The sequence below is a fragment of the Gossypium arboreum genome, chromosome 5, assembly GCF_025698485.1.
Source record: "Gossypium arboreum isolate Shixiya-1 chromosome 5, ASM2569848v2, whole genome shotgun sequence".
NCBI classification, from domain to species: domain Eukaryota; kingdom Viridiplantae; phylum Streptophyta; class Magnoliopsida; order Malvales; family Malvaceae; genus Gossypium; species Gossypium arboreum.
Genome location: NC_069074.1, coordinates 17,836,599 through 17,859,559, shown reverse-complemented (window position 1 = coordinate 17,859,559; position 22,961 = coordinate 17,836,599). Strand labels below are relative to the sequence as shown.

Sequence of the window (22,961 nt, the reverse complement as noted above, 5' to 3'; positions counted from 1 at the left end):
TAAATAAATATTAGTTTATTAATATTTTAATTTGATTTTTTTAAATTATATTTTATTATTATTTTATTATTATTTCATGTAATATATAAGGAAATAAAGATGAAGAAATCTCTTCATCTTTCCCATGCATCAACGTGAGAAAAAGAGAGAAAGAAAGAAAGTTTGGTTTTCTTTACAATTTGGTCATTTCATAAAAAATCCACCATTTTCATCTAGAAATCAAAAGAGTTTCCATAGCCATCAAGAGAGAAAGATAACAATGAGACTATGGGGAGCTAGAATATCAAGTTAGATTCAAGAAATAGAAGCTGGAGGAGAGAGAGAAACAAGTTAAAGACTGAAATCAATAGAACAAGGAAAGAACATCAAGATTTCAATATATTTTAATGTTTGATATTATTGAAAAAGCATGGAAACGATGTTATAGTAGAGTTTTCTTATATAAGGCTTTATTTTCTTGATATGTTAGTGAAGATAAATAAGAGAGTGAAGGGAAATATTATAGAGAAATGGAATGAGAGTGTTATAAATTTGGTAATTAATATTTTGCATTAAAATAGTTTTAGATAGCAGTAGTGGTCTAAATTTGAAAAATCACCAAAAATTTTGGAAATCAAATTAGATGTTAAATAAAATATGAAATTAAATTTTGTTGAGTCTAGCTTCTCATAGAAGAAACGGTGTGAGCAATGGAATTGTAAATTATGAGATATAATAAATTTTGTGAGACAAGGTCAGAATGATTTTGGATTCCCCTGTTTTGAATTTGAAAAATCATTAAAAATTGTATAAAAATATTTTGGGGTTTAAATTTATATGTTTAAATTTTTAATGAGTCTATTTTCAATAGAAACAAATGGGAACATCATCCAAACCCCGTACTAAGAGATAATTAATTTTTAGTAAAGAAAGGTCGAAACTGTCAAACAGCAAAACAGGGATAAATCCAAAGATTTTACTGTACTTATTGGATGAATTATAAATTATGAAATTTTTATGGTATAATTATATTTGAGTCTAGTTTCAAAAGCATAAAGCGGATCTTAATTTGGAATTCTGTAGCTCAAGATATAAATAATTTAGTGACTATGACTTAAGTGGATAGCTTGACATGAACATATACGTAACTAGTGGAATTATGTATATATTAAGGATGTGGAATGGAGAGAGGAGGAGGAAAATAAATATATGAATATTTAGCTAGCAAGGGTTTACATTAAAAATGGATAATTTACATGTTTTATGCTCAGGGATTAAATTGAATAAAAGTAAAACTTTAGGGGTAATTTTATAAAAATGTCAAAAAGACCAAATTGAAGGAAATGAATTGTTTTATTGTTTAAATTAATAAATTGAATGAAATTATTAATTTAAGATTGGGTGAAAATCGGGGGAAATAGAAATTTACCAAAATACCCCTGAATCTTGGTATTTCTGCAATTTAGCCAGGTAACTTTGTGTAACTAAATTTTGTATATTTTTATGCTTGTATTGTATGTGTACATATAAATTATATATATACTATGAATATATTTGAAATTATTCGCATATGTCTAACAAAGCCCAATAAATGATAATGCTCGATAAGTGACAAATTCTAGTTGAATATAGATGGATGAAGGTGATTTCCCATATGGAATGAGGTCCTGCATGTGTTACTGTAGGATTTAGCTCGGACGAGTAATCCTTGACCTCATTACAGAAAGAATTTAGCCCGAATGGGTAATCCTGATATAAGCCTTCTCGAGCATATGTTAAAGACAGAATCTAGCCTAGACTGGTAATTCTGATCTTATGTTGAAATCGGGATTTAGCCTGGACTGGTAATCCTAATTATATGTTGGAGATGAGATTTAGCCTGGACTGGTAATCTTGATCTCATTGATTATATGTTGTAGACAGGATTTAGCCTGGACTGGTAATCCTGCTACATAGTTCTTGCGAGCATCCTGATTGGTAGTGAACCTGCATGTGTTGCACACTACCATAGCTCTTTGTGAGCATCCTGTTACATGATTCGATCGGTTGTGATCCTGTATACATTCTGGACACAAACGCAGCTCTTTGTGAGCGTCCTTACATGGCTCGCTTGAACTCTTTGAGACATGGCTATCCGGTGCTCCTGTTACATGGCTCTTTGTGAGCAATTATGAGTTTCCTGATTTAAAAGTTCTTTGTGAACTTCTTGAGATTTAGCCTGGATGAGCATCCAGATATGTGGCTCGAGAGTGTGCTTTCCAATTATGTGCCCTAAAGGGGTAGTACTGGATACAAATTGACGGATTACAGACTTGTACACTTTAAGTGTACTATATGAGTATCCATCGATATTTCAAATAAATTTAACGGGTAAAATTCTGACAAGGTTAAATATAAACTAAAGATAAGTTACCATGGAATGAAATATGAGATATGAAAATATGACATAAGTTAACCGAAATTGTTCCAAAAATTTTGGTAATACTCCGTAACCCTGTTCCGACGACAGATACGGGTTAGTGGTGTTACATATGTACGTCATAATGAATACGTTTTAATCCAGTTTTAGGCATTTCTTTCTCCAAAATATAAAGGTCAAGCTGCCAAGGGTGCATGTAAAGATTTCATGCGCAAGACAAGGCTTTTGGTTCGAAAAATGTGGAGAAAAATATTCTCCCTTTGATCAAACGAAGAACAAGACAAAGGTATTTTCCTTGTTACAAATGAAGATAAAGTTCATAATCCAAATATAGGATTGACATTACATTCACAGGCCCACCAAAGTTGGGAATCGGCCTGCACAAACATTGACCATCAGCTAACACCTTTCTTCAACAATCTCCTATCTCTACTTTTACTTAGCTTAAGACCTCAGATTATTCTCAATTCAGTTCAGTACAAAAGGGATGCCCAAATCCTTTTAATAAAAATTATATTAAGTACCCAAGTTTGAAAAAGCATCGGATATGAGAGAAATCATTTGGTTTTCTTTCCTCGATTCTTCCAAATCCTTGTCAAAGAAAATTTGACACTCTAATTACAAGAAAAAATGTGAGTGGCCTACAATTGACCGTTAATAAAATTAAAAAAAAAAATGATGAATGGATTATCCATAATAAAACATGCACCATGGCAATAAATCCAGGTGCGAATTCACTGCAGCTTAGACGCATATAAAGTCTTTCAAGTTATTTCAAGTGTCAAGAAACTGCTACAGCATTCTTCCCCACATTCAAGTCATATATAGTGGCTGAAACTTTGGATGGAGGCCAATAGCAAAATACAGATCTACCCACAATGTTTTTGATGGGAAGTGGACCCCTGAAAAACAAGATAATTGGAAATAAGATGCAAATTATAAGAGCTTACAGTCCTAAAACAGCAAGGCACACCATGCATACATTCTTTTTGTTAGGTTGAAGAATCATGTTTGTAACAAGCCGATTTTATTCAAATCGGAACAGTGGTTTTGGGACCACAAATCTGAAGTCAAAACATTTATTTTATTATTTTATTAAAGTTTACAGCATGATAGAATTATTGTGTGAAATTTTCATAAAAAAATTTCTCTGTTTGAATGCTTAATTTGGTAAAAAAGGACTAAATTACGTAAAATATAAAATGCATGTTCTACTAGTTAAAGATGTCAAATAGCTTTGGATTTTAATTATGGTGGCCTTAAATGGTAATTATACCATTAATTTTGTAAGTGGACTTATATGGACATATTTTTGGTGTATTAAATGGTTTATTATTAAGGTTAATTATGTAATTTGGTTATTAATCATAAAATAAATAAAACAAAGTTAATTAAAAGTCCGCATTATCATTTCATAATCGAAAATTAAGAAGAACAAGAAGAAAAATAGTGTTCTTCATTTGGCTAAGCAAAATTCAAGCAATTAGGTATGTATTTTGATCCGTTTTTAATGATTTCTATGTTTTTGATATCGTTGCTTCGTATTCTAGCTAGCCTATACCTTAACTTTCGAAACTGTTAAAGATTTATCATGTTTCTATTGTTGAATATTTGAGTAAATTGATATTGATGATAGATTATGAAGGTTTATCGATAGATTAACTAGTTTTGTAAAGTGATTTTTGACAAAAATGTCAAAGAGGGATTAATTTGTGAGAATGTAAAATTATATGGGTAAAAGTGTGAATAAATTGAAGATATGGACTGCTAGTATCATGTAGTATATTCGAATAGTATGAAATTTCACTAAATTGCATGAATTTGCAATTTTATGTGATAAGGACTAAATTGAAAAAAATGTAAAAGTTTAGGGGAAAATGTATAAAATAGCCCTAATGTGTGTTTTAGACTAAATTGAATAAATAGTTGATTAAATAAGCTGATTTTGATAATATTTAGATCAAGATAAGCAAGGATTGAATCTAGATCGGAGAAAAGGAAAGGTTGACGATTAGCCAATATTCGTTATCCGAGCGATACGAGGTAAGTTCGTAAAATTAGAATCGAACTTTTAAATACTTGTAATTATTTAAAATGAATGTATGTAATTGAATAAATGATCTACTTGAAATAAGAATACCGATATAGTCTGATGCTTACCGAGCTCCGTTTGAACCGTAGGAATTCGTAGGATGTGAGTGACATGTCACTAGGGTTACTATTTAGGTTGAGATCCTGCATTTGTTGCGGACTCACCTCATCTCGTATAAGCTTACCGATATATCAGCTCGTAAGAGTTTACTGTTTCAGCTCAATAGAGCTTATTGTCCATTAGCTCAGGAGGAGCTTACTGATCATAGCTCGAAAGAGTGAATATGAAGATGAATTGACGGATTACCGAATTAATACACTTAGTGTGTATCACCCGAGTATCTATTGATATTCTAATAGGTTCAACAGGCATAATTCTGTTAACAATTATACGGATGAATTCCTGGTTATATAAATGAATTGTCGATTATATGAATGAGAATGAATTGTTACATATGTTATACAAGTTACATGAATTGGTATGATATAATATATTGATGTATGAAATTGAGATAAAGGTTGATTATATGTACTTATAAGACTAACATTTTGATGAATGCTTGTGTATAGGCATTTGGCAAGTGAAATTGATATACTTTTTTTAATTGTTTGATTATGTTTAAATGGTAAGTTAAATTCTGAATTGTACGGGCTTACGAAGCTATAAAGCTTACTCTGTTTCTTTTCCGTGTTTTATAGAGGTTCGATAGCTCGCTCAATTCAGATAAAGTTGGAGTTACGCATCACACTATCCAGTTGTTGATTGGTAATTTTGAACTTATGGATATTTGTAAATATGGCATGTATAGGCTAGTTATAAAGATGATAGTTATAGTTACTTAAGGTGGTAATTTTGGTACATGTTGTGGTATATGTTAAAGCCATGTGATTTGGCTTAACTTAGTATAATGTTTTGATTGTATATAAGTACTCAAATATGGTATGTTTTGGCAAGTAGAAGATGAAATAGAAATATGCAATATTGTCTTAATATGTGATGGGCATATGAATGGTAAATGCATGATTTTAATTAGGTATTTGAATATTATGTCAAATTGGTATAAAATGTGTATGAAATGTTATGGATTGGTTGCCTATTGGGTTATAAAATGTTGCAAATTTGAGCTTGATTAGGATGTGCAAAATGGGTGGCAAAATGGCTTTGTAAATAGCCTATTTTTGTCCACACGGGTAGAGACACGGGCATGTGTCTTGGCCGTGTGTGACACACGATCATGTTATACGGTCATGTGCCCCCTGGTGTTGAAATTAAATGAAGTTAGTATGCTCTACATGGTCTCACACACAGGCGTGTGACTAACCGTGTGGTACAAGTCAGTATACCCCCTAATTGGCAGACGGCCTAGCACATGGGCGTGTGACTTGGCCGTGTTGCATAAGTTAGTATACCCTACAGGTTTGGCATGGCCTAGCACACAGCCTGACGCACGAGCGTGTGTGGCCACTTTAAAGGGCACACAGGCTAGACACACGGATGTATGGTTGGCTGTGTGACCCAAGTCAGTATGTACCCCCTGTTTTCACACAGACGTATCTGGTGGTCGTGTGAGACACACGGCCTGCTCACACGGGCGCGTGTCCCATGTTTTAAAAAAATTTTCAAAGTTTCGTGATAGTTTTATAAGTTATCGGTTTAGTCCTGAACCGCTCCTAAAGCATGTTTTAGGCCTCGTAGGTTATTTTAAGGGACCAATTGATTGAGATTGATTGACAATTGTATGAATTTATTGAATGCATAAGAAAAGTACGGTTGTATGTGTTATAAGTCTAGTAATGCTCCATAACCTTATTCCAACGTTGAATACAGGTGATGAGTGTTACAATGTTGCATCTTTTGCTTTCATGGCTTTTCCAATGCATTCTAAAAACCAAATAGTCATTAGTATAATGTTGAAAATTTTGAATTACCAGTAATGGGAATCAAAGCTATTGTTACAATTATCCCCCAACACGAAAACATAACCTTCAGGCACAACCTGTAAAATCATCCAAAATAAATGATGAACTCTATTAACCACTGTGATTGACCCAGTGACCATGTAGTAAAGTATGATGAAGAACCAAAGAAACAAAACAAATAAACAAAGACAGTGTAAATTTATAAGACACTAACCATTTGATCCATTTTGTAAGCTAATGGCTCTAGAACAAAATCTTCATCTTGTGCAACACCGTTTATAAATAATTTGCCATCACAAGCCTACCACAAATTCAATATGGAATGTCAGCAACAGTTATCATTATACCTTTTACAGAAATATCGGGATAAAGTTAAAGAAACAAAGAAAAAGTGAAAATGAATTACATAATCTTAAGAGCTTACTTCAACACAATCCCCAGCCTTAGCAACTATCCTTTTAAAGAAAACATCATTTGTACTGTATCCATATTCCTGCATATTGAAATAAAATCAATAGCTATAAATTGATGCAAATGATTAAGTAATGAAATTAGAGCTTAACGAAAAGCAAACTTCAAGACCTACTTGCAAGATAGGAGGTGCCCTGAATATAACAATATTGGAAACTTCAGGCTCTCTAAAGAAATATGAAACCGGTTGATATAAGAATTAATGAAACAAATTAAACAAAACATTCGAAATTTCATTGCTATTAAGGTGGTTGTTTTAGAAATCAAAGATTTTTACCTTCTCAGCCAAAATGCGGTTGCCAACACCCAAATTAGGGTACATAGAAGCCAATAAAATAGACCTTGGCTCGGCCATAAACGACTGAAATAGTAAATTAACAGTTAAAGTTGTAAAAGCAGCTTTGGCATCTTCGGAGCAAACGTTTAACACCCTCAAAATCCAATGCTTTTAGCAAGCGCTTTGGGATCCAACTCCAAGCTCAAATTTCGGTCATTATTGCTTGTTGTTCATCCTCCATCCACCTCACTACTGTCCAATTTGCCAGGAGTCGGTTCATAACACGGAAGCCACTTTGATCCCTGCAAGAAAGGGATAATCGAAGTGGCTTTAAAAGATGCAATTCCTATGGTGGTGATCGAGGAATAAGAACCATATGCCGTTGACTTTATCAGAGAGATCAAACCCACGATAATCAGATTCTTGCAACCGTCGTTAAGGATCTCGGTGGGCAGGGTAGAGTACATGCCCGACTGAGGGTGGTGCAGATCGGCAGCGGCATGGTAGGTACAGGGAAGGTAAGAGTCGATGTCGGCCTTTTTGTTTGGGGAAAGGAAACGGAAGTGGAGCCAAATTCATGGGCGGAACGAGAGGAGCACGATCTGAGACAGAAGCCAGCGGTGGAGGCAAGGTTCTGGGCAACGTAGCTGGAGTAAGTGAAGGTAACGCGGATAGCCATATTTAGGAATTGGAAAAAATAGATTAAAAAGGAACGGACTGGGTTCGGAAATGAAAAGGTTGATCTTCAAAACACTAACAACAAATGAAAACTAGTTTGGAGTAGATGATCAGTGAATGAGAGACGAGGGCAGGGAATTGGAGAGTTGGGCTAGGTCAGTGAAAGAGAAAAGGAAGCGTTTTTTTAAATTGTAGAGTGGGGTTGGGTTTAATTCAGGGAAAGGACGGTAGAGATTGTGGGAAACCTGAGCTTTATCGGCACTTCCAAGAAGAGGGAACCAGGCTCAGCTGGACAGGGACAAGGTTTGCGATTTTTGGGAGGCAAAAATTGAATAACGTCCTACACCAGACTGCTTTTATAAGAGACGACGATTATTTTTATGCACTCAACTTGTGAAAAAAAAATAAAATAAAGAACACACAAATTCTTACGTGGAAACCCTTTCGGGAAAAAACTACAGGCAGAGGAGAAGAAAATTCACTATGTCGAATTCAAATTATTACAAGAGGAATAGAATATGTCTATTTATAAGCTTGTAAAGCCATATTCTAGTAAGACTGAAATACCTTATTCTAATCAATATCAAATAGATGAAATTTAATAAGGTTCAAAAAACCTTATTCTAAAATAAAATAAAAGAAGTTTAACTCTATATGGATTCTTCTTTTATTTTATTTTATCACTATATTTTATTTAAATAAGAATTGGTTACTTAATTCTAACACGACTAGTGAACTTGTTTGCTTCCATATTTACTGAAATTTATCATTTAAAAAATCCAACTCAATTAAAATACGAAAATTTAAAGTTAATCAAATTTTATTTATGAAATATTATTTTTGACTCTGACAATTTTAGTATATTATGAATTCTACTTACTTAAATCTCTCCATTATATTTATATATATATATATATATATATATATTTATACTATAATAAAAATTTTAATAAAATTCATCTCACCACCATCAATTATATCATGAAAATGGCAAAAAAAAAAACAAGTACATAATGAAAGATAAAATATATATAGTAAAATTAAACTTAAAATATTTATATAATTTACTTAAAAATATTTACCATGGCATAATCATATAAAAATAAAATAACCATCCAACTAAACTATAGTGAACCACAAAATATTTGTGTTCAAATTTTAATTAACACAATTTTCAAATTTAATCTTTAAAATAACTCCAATCACTTAGAGGTAATAAATAAAATATTATATTATTTAAACATTACAATATTACAGTACATCCACAATATAAATGAAAGAAAAGAGTTATATAATAAATATATTTTAAAAAATTGATATAATTAATAAATGAGTTTTCGATTGAATAGATATTTGACTTCAAATTATATCATGTGTATTTATATTTCTATTCTTCTATATGAAATTTATATAAAATTTCAAAAACTTCATTGAAATAATATAATTTACTTTGTAAAGTAATAGTATTTTGTCATTGTTCAATTAGGTTGGTATTTAATTAACTTGCGATATCAAATTCAATAAAAAAATTAATATTAGTAGGGATAAGCATTTAATTTAAAATATTTTTAATCATTTTTTCACCATGCACCACATTGTCGTATGTAATTATATGCGTAGGTCTCTGAGTTTCATTATATATGTGAAGTTTCAATTTGTTGACATTAGTTTTAAATTGTATCGGTCGTTAGTCCATTAATAGCTTGATTTTACTTAGTGATTACTCAAACAATTAGTTTGTGATAATTTGATACTTTAGTTACTAGGATTTGTATTTGTAAAACTTAAAAAATATATATTTTCTTTAAATTTCGTTATTTATTAAAAATTGAGTTTCGTTTGAGGTTGGTTTTGGGATTTGTGCAAAATGGAGGGTATTTTAACAATGGATTGCCAATTCCAGTTTGACCAATATTTGGGTAAGAAGTGAGAAGACGAATGAAATGATGTTGCTTCTTGTGTTTTTCTTCTTCAATTATCCAAGCAATTTGGAAATTTGTGCTGCCCTATTTCACAACAGCAGCAGCAACCCTCTTCCTCTTTGGATAAACGCTTCCAGAATTTGAGGCTACTCCAGAAAAATGATGGATTCCCTCCAAACTTGGGAAAACTAGAGGTCCCCAGTTTTTTCAAAACCACGTAATATTGAGATTTCAAGGGTTTATCATAATGCAGCTATAAGGTTGATTGGCATTCAATGTTTAATTATTCATTTGAAAAGTAGAATAAAAATGAAAAAGAAATTCATATAATGTTGCTGTCATTCTTACTTATCAAAATTTGAATTCTAAGTTAGTGGAAGCTTTTGGGGGATTGAAGACAAAATGTGAAAGGGGGAGTGGATGAAATTGCAAAGCATGAAAGTAAAGGGAAGAGAAGCGACAAATTTGGGGTGATGTTTTAACTTTAGGAAGTGATGTAGGTGTGAGTGACGTAAGCGCATACATCAGCTGTGAATGGCTAACCAATCATATTGACTCATCCCATTTTCACCTCTCTTTTTCATATGTCTTGCTAACATTAATTTATTTTCTATTTTTAAATTATTAAAATCATTTATCCTTTTAAATAATTTTATTGTTCCACTTAATCACATGAAATATTTATTATTTAAGTTGGAATCAATTCTGTACAGACTTTCTCTGTATTTATTTTAAATTTAATTTATCTTGTGGTTTTTTATTTTATTATAATTATAATTATTTAAAACTATAGTAGTTATATGCGTAACTTTAAAACAAAAACATTTTATTGCTCTTATAAAAGTACATTTATTGTTGATTACATAATTTAATTTGTATCCACCTCGTTAACGATCGAAGTTAAAAATAATTTATTTTTATAAAATAGATGCATTTATAAATGTCATTTAATGTGCTAAAATCATTATATTCGATATTTACTCATTCATTTCATTTATATTGCGTTTGTGTAGGATTATCATTTTTCTTCATCTTTTACTATATAATTTAGCAATAAATTAATTTTAATAAGTAATACTTAGCTATTTTTATGACTTATATTTAGCGAGAGGTAGATATTATTTTACTTATTTTGAAAATATCTTATTTTTTACAAGAATTTTTACTCATACTTCCAATTTTAAGTTTAAATTTATTTAAATTACTCTTTATTTTATGTTTAACTACTTTAACACATGCAAATTAAATAACCTTTTTCTCGTGTTATTGTACAAGTAACCAAACATAGCATTAATTGGGAAATGTATTGCCAATGAGGTTTTTGGCATAAGTTGCAAAAGCAGAGGCCTTAAATTTGAGTATATAGATTCAAGATCTCTAATGTACAATTAAATGTGTGGGTTTTCGAGTTAGATCATGAGTTATTGCCATGTGTGGATTTTAATCTGGCTAGTCAGTTCGTAGTTTACTCGTGTTGTCATAATTTGGTTTTTTGTTTGAGTTCGTAGTATATTTTGTGTTATAATAGTTTAATTACAACTTTCAAAAAAAATATAAATTCATTAGTCTTTTAAAATTTCATGTCCTCATCTATTTTACGGTCTGAGACTAATTTATTTGGGTTAGAGGTAATATTAAGTAAAGTTCTCCCAATAAGGATATTCTAAAATTCAAACGTCCAAAATGTCTAAAGAAGAAGTCCAGTGCCACTTCATATTGGTTTTCATGTTGATAAACATTTGTTCAACACTATCGACTAAAAGTTTATATATGGTAGAAGAGCCACTTATGTGATTGTTGGGTCAATTGACCTAAAACAAATCAAAAGAATATTTATATATTTTAACTGTACTTGTAAACTTTCAAAAAGAAATTGTAAATGTAATTAATTTTTTGAAATTCATGTCCTCATCTATTTAATGGTTTAAGACTAATTCTATTTAGTCGGGAGATGATATTCAAAGTAAAACCCATCTAAAATCGATGAATTTAAGATTCAAACTTGATTTAAATACCTAAAGAAAAAGTATACTACCACTTCGTAATGATTTTCATGGTGATAGATGTTTATTGAACACTACTAATTGGAAGTTTTTACACAGTGACAAAGCCACCTATGTGACTGTTTGGTCAATTGACCTAAAAAAATTCAAAAATAAAATATTATATATTTGTTGAATTAATCAAGCAAAATTTTGAAAATGGCACACCGAAATTTTAAAAAATATATTTTACAAAGCAAAAAAAAAAAGGTAAACTCCAAATTTAGTCACTTATATATGGTTTAAGTTACATTCTGATTACCGAACTTTAAAAATTATGATATGGTCACTAATATTATTAAGTTGTTACATTATGATCACTAAACCGTTAACTATCACTAATGATATAATGGTAAGTTAATATGACACATTATATCATTATTTTATATACAAATCTTAATGGTCGAACACTCCAAAATTTTAATTCCATTTTTTTTATGGAGTTTTCACTCCAAAATGTGAATAAAATTTTGGTTTCAGAACTACGTATCATAAAGGACACTAAAAGATGGCAAATAGCTAGAATTGTTAAAAAATCCAAGGATATAATAACTAGTTTTCTGGATGAATGAAAGACAGAAAGACCCTTTGAATTAGGCAAAAGAGAAAAAAAAAATCCTTCAAAAAGGAAAAACTTTTCCCGAAGTTAATATTATGAACGGTATACCAAGAATGCTAGTAAATAATGATTCCTCATAATTATATAAAAATCATATACGTATTCGCATGCAATCAAATATGAAGTTGTCAAAGGATTCAAGATTTTGCCAAGAATCCTTTGGTATATCCCCTTAATAAGCTTGCATTGATTTTATGAGTTATTATAGCAAGTTTAATTAGAAAGAATATTTTTGTGAAATCCATGAGTGAACAATAAGAAAAAAAATAATTTAATAGATTCTAACACATAAGAAAGTGTCACAAAAAATTATAAAAAGAAGTAGGAATTATTAAATTTATTTGATGTGGTTTATTTTATTTAACCATATTACTCTACGCCCTATATGTACATAAATAAAAGTTTAGCCTACTTTTATCTTTAAAATGTGGTGAAGTAGTTATCTTTACCAAGTTTCTAGGAGGTTTACCTTGGTGTGTTTTTGTTAGTATTAGTTTCTATTTGCGTTACGTCCCATATTTGGGCTAAATTTTAGGAACATGAGATTTATAAAGAATTAAGAGTTTTGGGTTGGTTGCACTATATTTTAGGAAAGAGAAATAAAAATGCGTCCAGCAAAGTATTTATTTTAATTTTTTTGATACATTAGTTCCTTTTGTCATATAGTTAATATTAATGGTTTTGTTCTTAACTCTCGAGTTTGATTCTTTTTTTACTCACATTTGTTTTTTTATTTCATATTATTTCAAGTTTTTTTTAAATTAATGTTTTAGCATAACATTTTATTTGATTAGATGGTTAAATAATAGATATTTCATCTTTGAGTCTTAGGTGTGATTCTTCTTCTAAGCACATTTGTATTTTTATTTTATGTTGTTTCAAATTTTCTATTTTAATTAATAACTCTTTTATTTATAAAATCAAATAATAAATATGTAATTATATAATAAAATATATAATTTATATATATCATTATCTTAAAAATATTTGAATTTAACAACTATTTTATTTATATAAATAAAATAATAATTATATAATAAAATATATATTTTATATTTATCATTATTTTAAATATATTTTATTTTTTAAAAATATCAACTAATTTTTTGATATAGTTTTCTTTATATATAATATTTATATGTCAAATATTTATTTTCTCCACCTATATTGTGGGTATGGTACTTTTTAATATTATAAAATCAAATAATTATTTCAAATATCATTATGTTTATATGTGAAATATTTTCTAAAAATTACAAAGTTAATTATTTCAAATATTATTAGACCATTCAAATATCATTATTTTTTCAGTTACAATCTTTCTCCAAAATTAACCTATTACCTTAGATATCACAGAAACTGACCCAAAATACTAATTGTTTTTTTAAATGGCATTTTCCTAAAATTTAGCCCACATATATGTGAGTTATAAGACAAGTGCATTGCTAGATAGAGGAATATGATATTGAACATAAAATTGAACTCCAAGTTACTTAAGAGAATGATAGATAATTTGAAACTTGATTTTCGTGTATCGTTAATGTAAGGGGGTCTTTTACGGGTTTTTGATTGTCACCAATTGATTAACCAGAGTTTATCATTAAAACAATCTAATGATAAAAAAATTAGGATACAGTTATTAACGGTGAATCAAAATAATGAATTTTTGGTTAGTTTTTAAAACTTTCAATTTTGCGGTAAGATAATGACATTTTATGAAGCAATTTGTAGTGTTTTACTCATAGTCTATCATTTGTGCGATGTCCATGTGATGTATTAATGATGGTTTACTGTTCTTAAAATATCTCTTACTAAAATTGTAAATGTATATTTTTAAAAGCAAAGTTTAACAAACATCTTCTTAAAAAAAATACTAAACCCATTTTTTAGGTTAAAGTCTAAAAGCTTTTAAATTGAAATCAACTATTTAAAATCAAATTTTGAAAATTTTTAAATTAAACATTTTTATCGATCCTTGGAAGATTTTTAGAGTACAGATCATTCTTCAAAATCAAATCTCAACTGTTCTTGAAGCATATCTCATTAAACTATATAAAATCTCGAACTAGTCTTAAATAATTTCAAGAAAGTAATTTTTCAAAATCAAAATCATCCTTAGCATTTTTATTGAAAAGTCTTATTTTGATACGAAATTTGTATATAAATTTTAGCTAATTGTATTAATACTTTTAGTTTTCACAAAATATGATGAATTTTTTTTTATAAATTAAATTAAAATTAACTTCCAAGTGTTTGAGTTGATGTGCACCATAACGTAAATTAAGTTTTTAAACTTAGTGAAGTATACCTTTCCAAAAAAATCATCAAAATTTTGATGGTGAATATAATATCTTAAACCCAAAATCACCTCACATCTTCTACATGAATCTAATGTTAATTCTTTCTTTGAAAAAACAAAAGATAAATGTAACTGTTAAGTAAAGATTAGATTAAATTAATCCCTTTAATATTAAATGAATCAATTTGGTCCCTTTTCTATTAAAAATAATCAAATAAGATAAAATTTCAATAGAGTTAATATTTAGGGTTAAAAATATCATTTACTATTTAACAAAGTTATATTTTGAAAGCTTCTTATGATTTTACAGATAAAATATTTTGTTTGGAGTTAAACTATAAATTAAAAAATAATTTTTATGTAAATTTTAAACTAGTAAGTGTTAATTATATTCAAATTTGGCCTCATTTGATTCTTTTTAATGGTAAAAGGATTAAATTGATCCATTTAATATTAAAGGGACTAATTTGGTCTAATTCCAATAATAGAGGGACTTCTTAAATCGTTCACCAAAAAAATCTAATTTTAATTTATGAATAAAAGAAATATTTTGTGCGAAGTTTAGTTTAGTTTAGTTAATTCATATTATCATTTTTAAAGAATTAAATTTAGTTTAGTTAAGTTTTAATCTTAATATCTACTGTTGTTTTCTTTTGAATAAGAAAATAAGAACAAAGCTTGCCTTTGGGTATTGTTGGTATGGATATATTTTCCATCTCTCAAAACCAACATAAAAATCTTATCAAAGTTCTAAGGTTAAAAAAGGATGGCAGGTTGAGGATAGTACTTTGACAAGTCTTTAAGCAAAACATGGCGAGGGGTTTGACTGGAATATTACAGTAAATGGGATATAGAGTTTGGTGTTCCCACTCTGTATATATTAAGACAAGAAATTTTCGAAGCAATATCCAAAATAATATGCAAGGCACCTTTGAATGTTGTGGTTGACCACGGCAACATCTGAAGGAGACATTGCCCATGGGCCCACACCCTCGCATATTGGGCTCGCCGCGGTAGCCTCAACCGGTAACTTTTCCTTTATGTTTCATATCCGAGTTAGTAGTAGTCATTACCCAACGGCATCCTTCATAGAGAGAAAAGGCAAGAGTCCAATACTTCCAAGGATGTTCACGTTAGTTGTGAACCTGTAAATTGAAATTACATTCAAATCCCAGATTAGGTAATTCAATTTGGGTAGTGATACAGGGAGGGACACAATGGAAATTACATGGTGAGTTTCCTAGGACTTTGGGTGGTATTAATTTAGGGAAAACGTTAGACTACCCATTCTGCTGAAACAAGACGTGGTTGGCGTTGTTGATAAGCACGTCTTTTCGAGTTTGAATGTCCTATTATAATAATCACCGAAAGAAAGTTTTTGGTTATTAAGGGGAAATAGTTGGTTGCTTATATTGTCCAAATTATAATTTTAGTTGTACTTGTCATTATAAACTGAAATTTATAATGTGAAAACAATAGATAGAAATCACTATAAAAAAACGATGATTAGGGTTCATCCTCAAAATTTCTTGGCAAAAGTATTTTCATTACGACTTAGAATGACAAGGAGATGAACACATGATCACATTGGATTGGGTTTACTTAATGCTTTACGAATTACTTTAAAATTAAGGTTTTATCCCATCACTCCTATTGTTTATCCTTCTTTTTTTTTAGTATTTTTTGGTAAAATTATATTTTGGTACTTATATTTTTTTGTCTAATTAGGTGCTTGAACTTAACTTTAAAGTTCAATTTAGTATCTAAAGCTTGATCCAATTAAGTATTTGAACTTAACTTCTCGATTCAAATTGATACATGAAATTAATTTTTTAATTTTTTATTCAAATTAATGCTTACAGTAAATAAATTATTTTAATTATAAAACTTAATTAAGTAGTAAAAACTTGGAACCAAGTGCATATTTACCCATTATTTTATATACGGGAAATGTTGTGTTATTGGCTCATTAGAAAGCCAAGTTAGGTATAATGTAAGAATTGAACTGTTTTGGTGTTCATCTTGATTTTACTCATTCCTTGCTTAAATATGGTGGGAGTGAGGGTGTAGTAGATTGGACGCATGCGATGGCAGAGAGTTTGGTTCCTGTCCAGGGCGCCTGTTCTGTGGTTGTAAAACCTTGGGTTGGAACTGGGTCGCCACTCGCGGTTGGATTGGTGCATGCTCTGTGACACAAGCGTCAGTGACTGAGTGATGGAGTTGAAGCTTGGTTGGTGGAAATGGAAAGGGTCGGTGACTGTTTCTTCTTGGATTGGAATACTAAAATTAAACATATCAACATGATTTAAGGATATACTAAAACAGCTCAAAATAACATTGAATGGGATAATGGGACCATCAACCCGATTTCATTAAATTCTTGAAATATGGAAGAGGCAAAGAAGGCAATAGTGCCGGTTCTTGGATTTCCTTTCGGCGGGTGAGGTCCAATTCCTTACCTTTCTTTTTTCTAGGTTTCCCAAAGTGGCAATAATAAAATATAGAAAAAAGTAAGATTTTAAGGATGGAGGTAAGAGTTGTGAAGCAGTCCACGTGAGACTATGGCACGTGGTCTGTCGGTAAAATCTGACATTTTCCCATTCCATTTTTTCAAAGTTAGCGCCTCACAAATATCGATAGCAGTAGGAGTAGGAACATTACATAATCCTCTACCGCTTTCCCACGCGCGCTTTTTCTTTTGCCCTTTCTCCTACTGCTGCTAATTTTGTCTAAAGTCTTATGATTTTCCAAGACGTACTGTTTTTCTTTTAATATTTTGCAAGATTTTTATCCTAAAGCTGAAAAGAAAAAAGAAACATAAGGATGAATTACCCATAAGAATCCTCAGAAGATGTAAACATTCAACTAAGCATTTAGTAGCCTTCATGCTTCTTTTACTCTTCCCCTATTCAAATAGCCAAAGAGAAAGTAAAAAGCGGTCTAATGTAATCATGAAAAAGGCAGTTTTTGCAATAATAATAAAGATGTAAAACGATTAGCTTTATCAAAGTATAACATTTCTATAACACAGTATTTGGCTCAAGTAATTAACAGTCAATTCTTTTACTTATTCAAATGGAAAAAGGAAATACATAACGTGTTAATAGTTTACAATTAAAATGGCGAGAAAAAGTAAATTAAAAAAATGGTTGGCTACTAAATTACTTACTGCAATGTGTTGATGACAAGGGTTTGGATTTGTTAGTTAAACTGAAGAAAAGATTGACGACAAGAGAATTACGTCCATTAGTCTTAACACTCTTTTGCTTACAACTTCACGCCCAAGTGCAACGTTATTATCTCGGTCACCCGCCCCACATCGCGTGTAGCATTCCCGGCATACTCTATAACCGTAAAATCCGGGAACAAGAACATCGGACCCACCAAACCAATCACCCCTAAATACAGTCTCAATCTCTCTAAACCTGACTACTTTATCATCTAATGTTACTTACCCTCCGCCCATCAATCAAAATCATACCCGTCCACATCAAATCTGGTTTTAAAGATTGTAGACAATAGATTGAAAATGCATCGCCACCGTCAAATTTGGTTCTATTCTTTTGATCAACGGTTGTGATTCAAGATGTGCAAAATTTGATGCTACCAGCTCTTTTTTTTTTTTTAATTATTATCTTTTTTCTGTCCAGTTTCACGTACTGCAAAACCACTGGGAACAAATATAAAGGCGACCCAGAATGCTCCATTATTTCTTCTTTTCAGTTTCAGGTGCACAGTGAAACACAAGGCTTTCACTTTTTGCATTTTCAAGTGATGGATGAGCGGCCTGAGACAGAGTTGATATCCATTCCAGCAACGCCGCGAGTGTCAACACCGGAGATACAAACGCCGTCGGGGCAGAGGTCGCCGAGGCCAGCCGGGCAGAAGTCGTCGACAGCATGGACTCCAACGTCGTTTATATCTCCCAGGTTTTTGAGTCCGATAGGGACTCCAATGAAGAAGGTTTTGATCAATATGAAAGGTTACTTGGAAGAAGTGGGTCATCTCACTAAGCTTAACCCTCAAGATGCTTGGCTTCCCATCACTGAATCACGCAATGGGAACGCTCATTACGCCGCGTTCCATAACCTGAATGCTGGGGTTGGGTTCCAAGCTTTGGTCTTGCCTGTTGCTTTTGCTTTTCTAGGCTGGTATGAATATTTTCCCCCACTAAAAGCACTACCCTTTTGGACTTTTAAATTTTTTAGCACTAGCTTGCATGTTTAACGTTCATTTAGAAGTTGCATTTGCAAGCAATTTCTATTATTAATGTTAGAAGGAGAATATAGGAAAAGCAAACAGACTCCATGGCATAAAACAATGGTGTTCCTATTTGACTCTTTTTTTTTTTTTACTCAAAAAATAACAAAAAACTCTAGAATTATTGTTGATTACTAATGATTTTTTGTATCCATTTGCTAGTTTGAAGTTGTATTATGTTCAGCTACTGTTTCATTTTCTTGCAAGTTTATTTCCATTTTTACAGCTTTTATCACCTAGGAACATACTGCTATCCACGATATCACATTAATGTCTTTTGTCTCTTTAAGGTGACCACTGTCTTTTTTTTTTTTTTGGTGGAAGATACTCTGTTTCTGCCTGCCTAGACATGCAGTCATGGAATTGGACTAAAGTTGGTGTGGATGTGGTCCTTCCCATTTATCCTTATTACCCTCTTTTTTTACGCTAATATCAAAGATTTGAATTTAATAAAAGAAAGAAATGATCTCCTTGCAACAAGTCTTTGTATTTAGATTTATCACTAGTTGAATTACTGTAGAGAATAAGATATTCCGGGTCCACGTATTCTTTTTGGTTCTTTTTATGGGTGTTTCCTTTATCATTGATTATTATTATGATTTTTGCTTTTTCCCGGTCTAAGATTCCTGATATCCATTTCTCATGATTTTATACCGCATCATATAATCTGATAAGCATGTTGCAGAATAAACTATGTTCGCCTTTATGTTTTGAATTTATGAACGGGTGCTTTTATTTTTTATGCTCCCGGGAGCATTGACTTGAACCTAATTGACAAGATTAACCAAACTTTGGTTGAATTCTGAAGAAACTCAAAAGCTGTTCACATTACCCATGAATTTGTCATATACAGTTGGCTTGGTCTTCCAGTACTCTAAATGCAACAACTATAAAGGCAAATAGAAGAAAATTTGAATACTGTTAACATGATGTGGTTGTTTGTGTAGGAGTTGGGGTATATTGTCGTTAACTATTGCCTACTGTTGGCAACTTTACACCTTATGGATTCTGGTTCAGTTGCATGAAGCTGTCCCAGGAAAGAGATACAATAGATATGTGGAGCTCGCACAAGCTGCTTTTGGTGAGAACAGAAGATCCCCTACACATTTAACCCTTGTCTGCTTGTTTAAACTCTCTATTTATAGCATGATAGAGGAGGAAGAAGAAGTTAACATGCATGATCATCGTTTGTCATGAATGGCTGTAGCTAGTGTTGCAACGTTGCAAGTTGAGTTTTCATGTCAAATGCTAAAGTTATGCAGCTGACTTTGAGCTTTACAAGTTACTTATTTTCTGTCGTTTTTGTAACATTTGGATACATAGGAAACTAAACGACTTGGAAGACCCTTTCAGCTCATGCATTCGTCTCAAGTCTCACAGATTACTTCAATACAACTAGAATTTTGTTATGTGACTTTTAGGAGAAAATTTTAAGTAAATCAACTTTATGCAACATGTAAACTTCAATACATGTAATATTACTCCTTTTTTTTTTCTTTGCAGGAGAAAGATTAGGTGTTTGGCTTGCTCTCTTCCCTACAGTTTATTTATCAGCGGGAACTGCGACAGCTTTGATTCTCATAGGAGGGGAGACCATGAAACTGTTCTTCCAGGTTGTCTGTGGCCCTCTCTGTTCATCAAATCCTCTGACGACGGTTGAGTGGTATCTGGTGTTCACGTCATTGTGCATTGTCCTGTCTCAGCTCCCCAATCTTAATTCAATTGCAGGGCTCTCTCTTGTAGGAGCCATCACAGCCATCACTTACTCCACTATGGTGTGGGTGCTCTCTGTTAGCCAACAAAGGCCACCCACAATCTCTTATGAACCTCTCTCACTGCCATCCTCTTCTGCAGCTCTCTTCTCAGTCATGAATGCACTTGGAATCGTAGCCTTCGCATTCAGAGGCCATAATTTAGTTTTAGAGATCCAGGTGTGCACACTGTTATCTATGAGATTTCTTGGAAGCCGATGGTCATTCTTATTTTCCAAGGATGATAATTTTATGTGGCTTCTTTTCAGGCAACAATGCCATCAACATTCAAAAATCCAGCTCATGTGCCCATGTGGAGAGGAGCCAAGGTTGCTTTTTTCTTCATTGCCATGTGCCTTTTCCCTGTTGCCATTGGAGGCTTTTGGGCTTACGGAAACCTTGTAAGTATCCTATCTTTTCTACATTGATGGATTAAATCGTCTGCAATGTCAATCTATTGCTTATTACACTTGTTTGTCTTTATTTAGATGCCTTCAGGAGGGATTCTGAATGCACTTTATGCATTTCACAGTCACAGCATTCCAAGGGGACTCCTTGCCCTCACTTTTCTTCTTGTGGTATTCAACTGTCTCAGCAGTTTCCAAATATATTCAATGCCGGCTTTCGACAGCTTTGAGGCTGGATATACTAGCCGTACGAATCGCCCTTGCTCGATCTGGGTTCGTTCTGGTTTTCGTGTTTTCTACGGATTTGTGTCCTTCTTCATAGGGGTGGCACTCCCATTCCTTTCAAGCCTTGCTGGACTGTTAGGAGGACTCACCCTTCCAGTTACATTTGCTTATCCTTGTTTCATGTGGGTTCTAATAAAAAGGCCTCCGAAATACAGCTTCAACTGGTACTTCAATTGGATCCTGGGTTGGTTGGGTGTTGCCTTCAGCCTGGCCTTCTCTATTGGTGGCATTTGGAGCATAGTGAACAATGGACTCAAGTTGAAGTTCTTCAAGCCCAATTAAGAAGAAAAAAAAAAGACACTTCCTTATATATATAAAATCTATATATGTACTATTGTGATGCAAAGTTCAAATCGAATGATATATAGTTTCCTCCTGATTCCTTCTTCTACTCATTGCATTGTCTTCACATCTCTTCATCCTGTCTCAGACAATGAAATAGACTGTCCATAATGTTACAACTATTTGGAGCCTTATTTTGTAAAATTATGCATACAATAAACTCCACAAACTTGTTGAATCTAGGATTTGAGTTGGACATTATTAAAACATTGCAACTATCTTAGCTAACAAATACCTTAATTTGAAATGAAATTTCATGAATTAAGTTTGATGATTAACCATGACAAATATTGAACCTACCCTACTTCCACTCCAAACTTAAAACCTCACTAGCTTTCACCTGTACCACGCAATCAGTGATGGCATTGGATTGGTTTTCAGTCCCACCTCAAATGTCACTAGTTGATCTCGATGGAACCATATTATTAGTTTTTCAAAGGGTCCAAATGACAATGAAAGGAGAGCGGTACCCCTCCCTCTGAATTCATAATTGAGTGCTATTATTACCACTCTTAACGTGCAATTTCTTCTCCCTAAATTACTCTCCATGGCTGCTGTATGCTTTTTTTTTTTTGTAAAATCTTGTCAGCTTAATTATAATAAACCAAGTGCTTAAACATTTGTCAAATGCCCATGGGTGATCAAATGAGCCACTGCAATTATCATGTTGACATCATGATGAAGCAAAATGGGGATTGTAATCAAAACACTGTATAACATCATGTATGGATAATGAATCCGTCAATTACGGGTGCGCATGCAGACATATAGTAACTAAAGTTTTCATTGTCCCTGTCCTTTTCTGCAGGGGAACTCATCTAACATAATAAACAAAAAGCAAGACAGAAATCACCAATGAAGCTACTTGGGTTAAAACACTTGGAGTTGTCCTCATCAGTCCTCACTAATGGACAACCTGGAACATTCTACACATGCTGTAAGGTTATAAAAAGTGGGTGCATTTCAGTTTCTGATTTGGCAAAAGCTGCCGAGCATTTGACTTAGCACATTTCAGCTTCCAGTGGTATTCTTGGTTTTTATTAAAGTAGGTTTGAGTGGCGATGGAATTGGATGGTTCTTGGAAAGACAGGTCTTAGCTCCTTGCACTTTTCTGTTCATTTTTTTTTAGTTTTTAATTGCTTCACCCCCATTGTCTATATGGTACTAGAAAAGGGATGAATATGTCTCGTATATAAAAG

At 32.0% G+C, this 22,961-nt stretch overlaps 1 protein-coding gene and 1 pseudogene across 2 annotated transcripts; one reads left to right on the top strand and one right to left on the bottom strand.

Moving 5' to 3' along the window:
* Positions 1-3,179: 3,179 nt before the first annotated feature.
* On the bottom strand, positions 3,180-7,836 carry LOC108471486 (probable thylakoidal processing peptidase 2, chloroplastic; annotated as a pseudogene).
* Positions 7,837-17,883: 10,047 nt separating this feature from the next.
* Positions 17,884-21,884, top strand: LOC108470565 (lysine histidine transporter-like 8). 2 transcript variants are annotated; one of them, XM_017771916.2, is made up of 6 exons: positions 17,884-18,290; positions 18,368-18,868; positions 19,925-20,058; positions 20,481-20,908; positions 20,998-21,129; positions 21,217-21,884. In XM_017771916.2, the coding sequence occupies exons 1-6, from the start codon at positions 18,247-18,249 to the stop codon at positions 21,700-21,702; spliced, it is 1,725 nt and encodes a 574-aa protein (XP_017627405.1). In that variant the 5' UTR covers positions 17,884-18,246; the 3' UTR covers positions 21,703-21,884. The 2 variants fall into 2 exon arrangements, with proteins under 2 accessions (XP_017627405.1, XP_017627404.1); XM_017771915.2 differs by having other exon boundaries at positions 17,884-18,868.
* Positions 21,885-22,961: the final 1,077 nt, after the last annotated feature.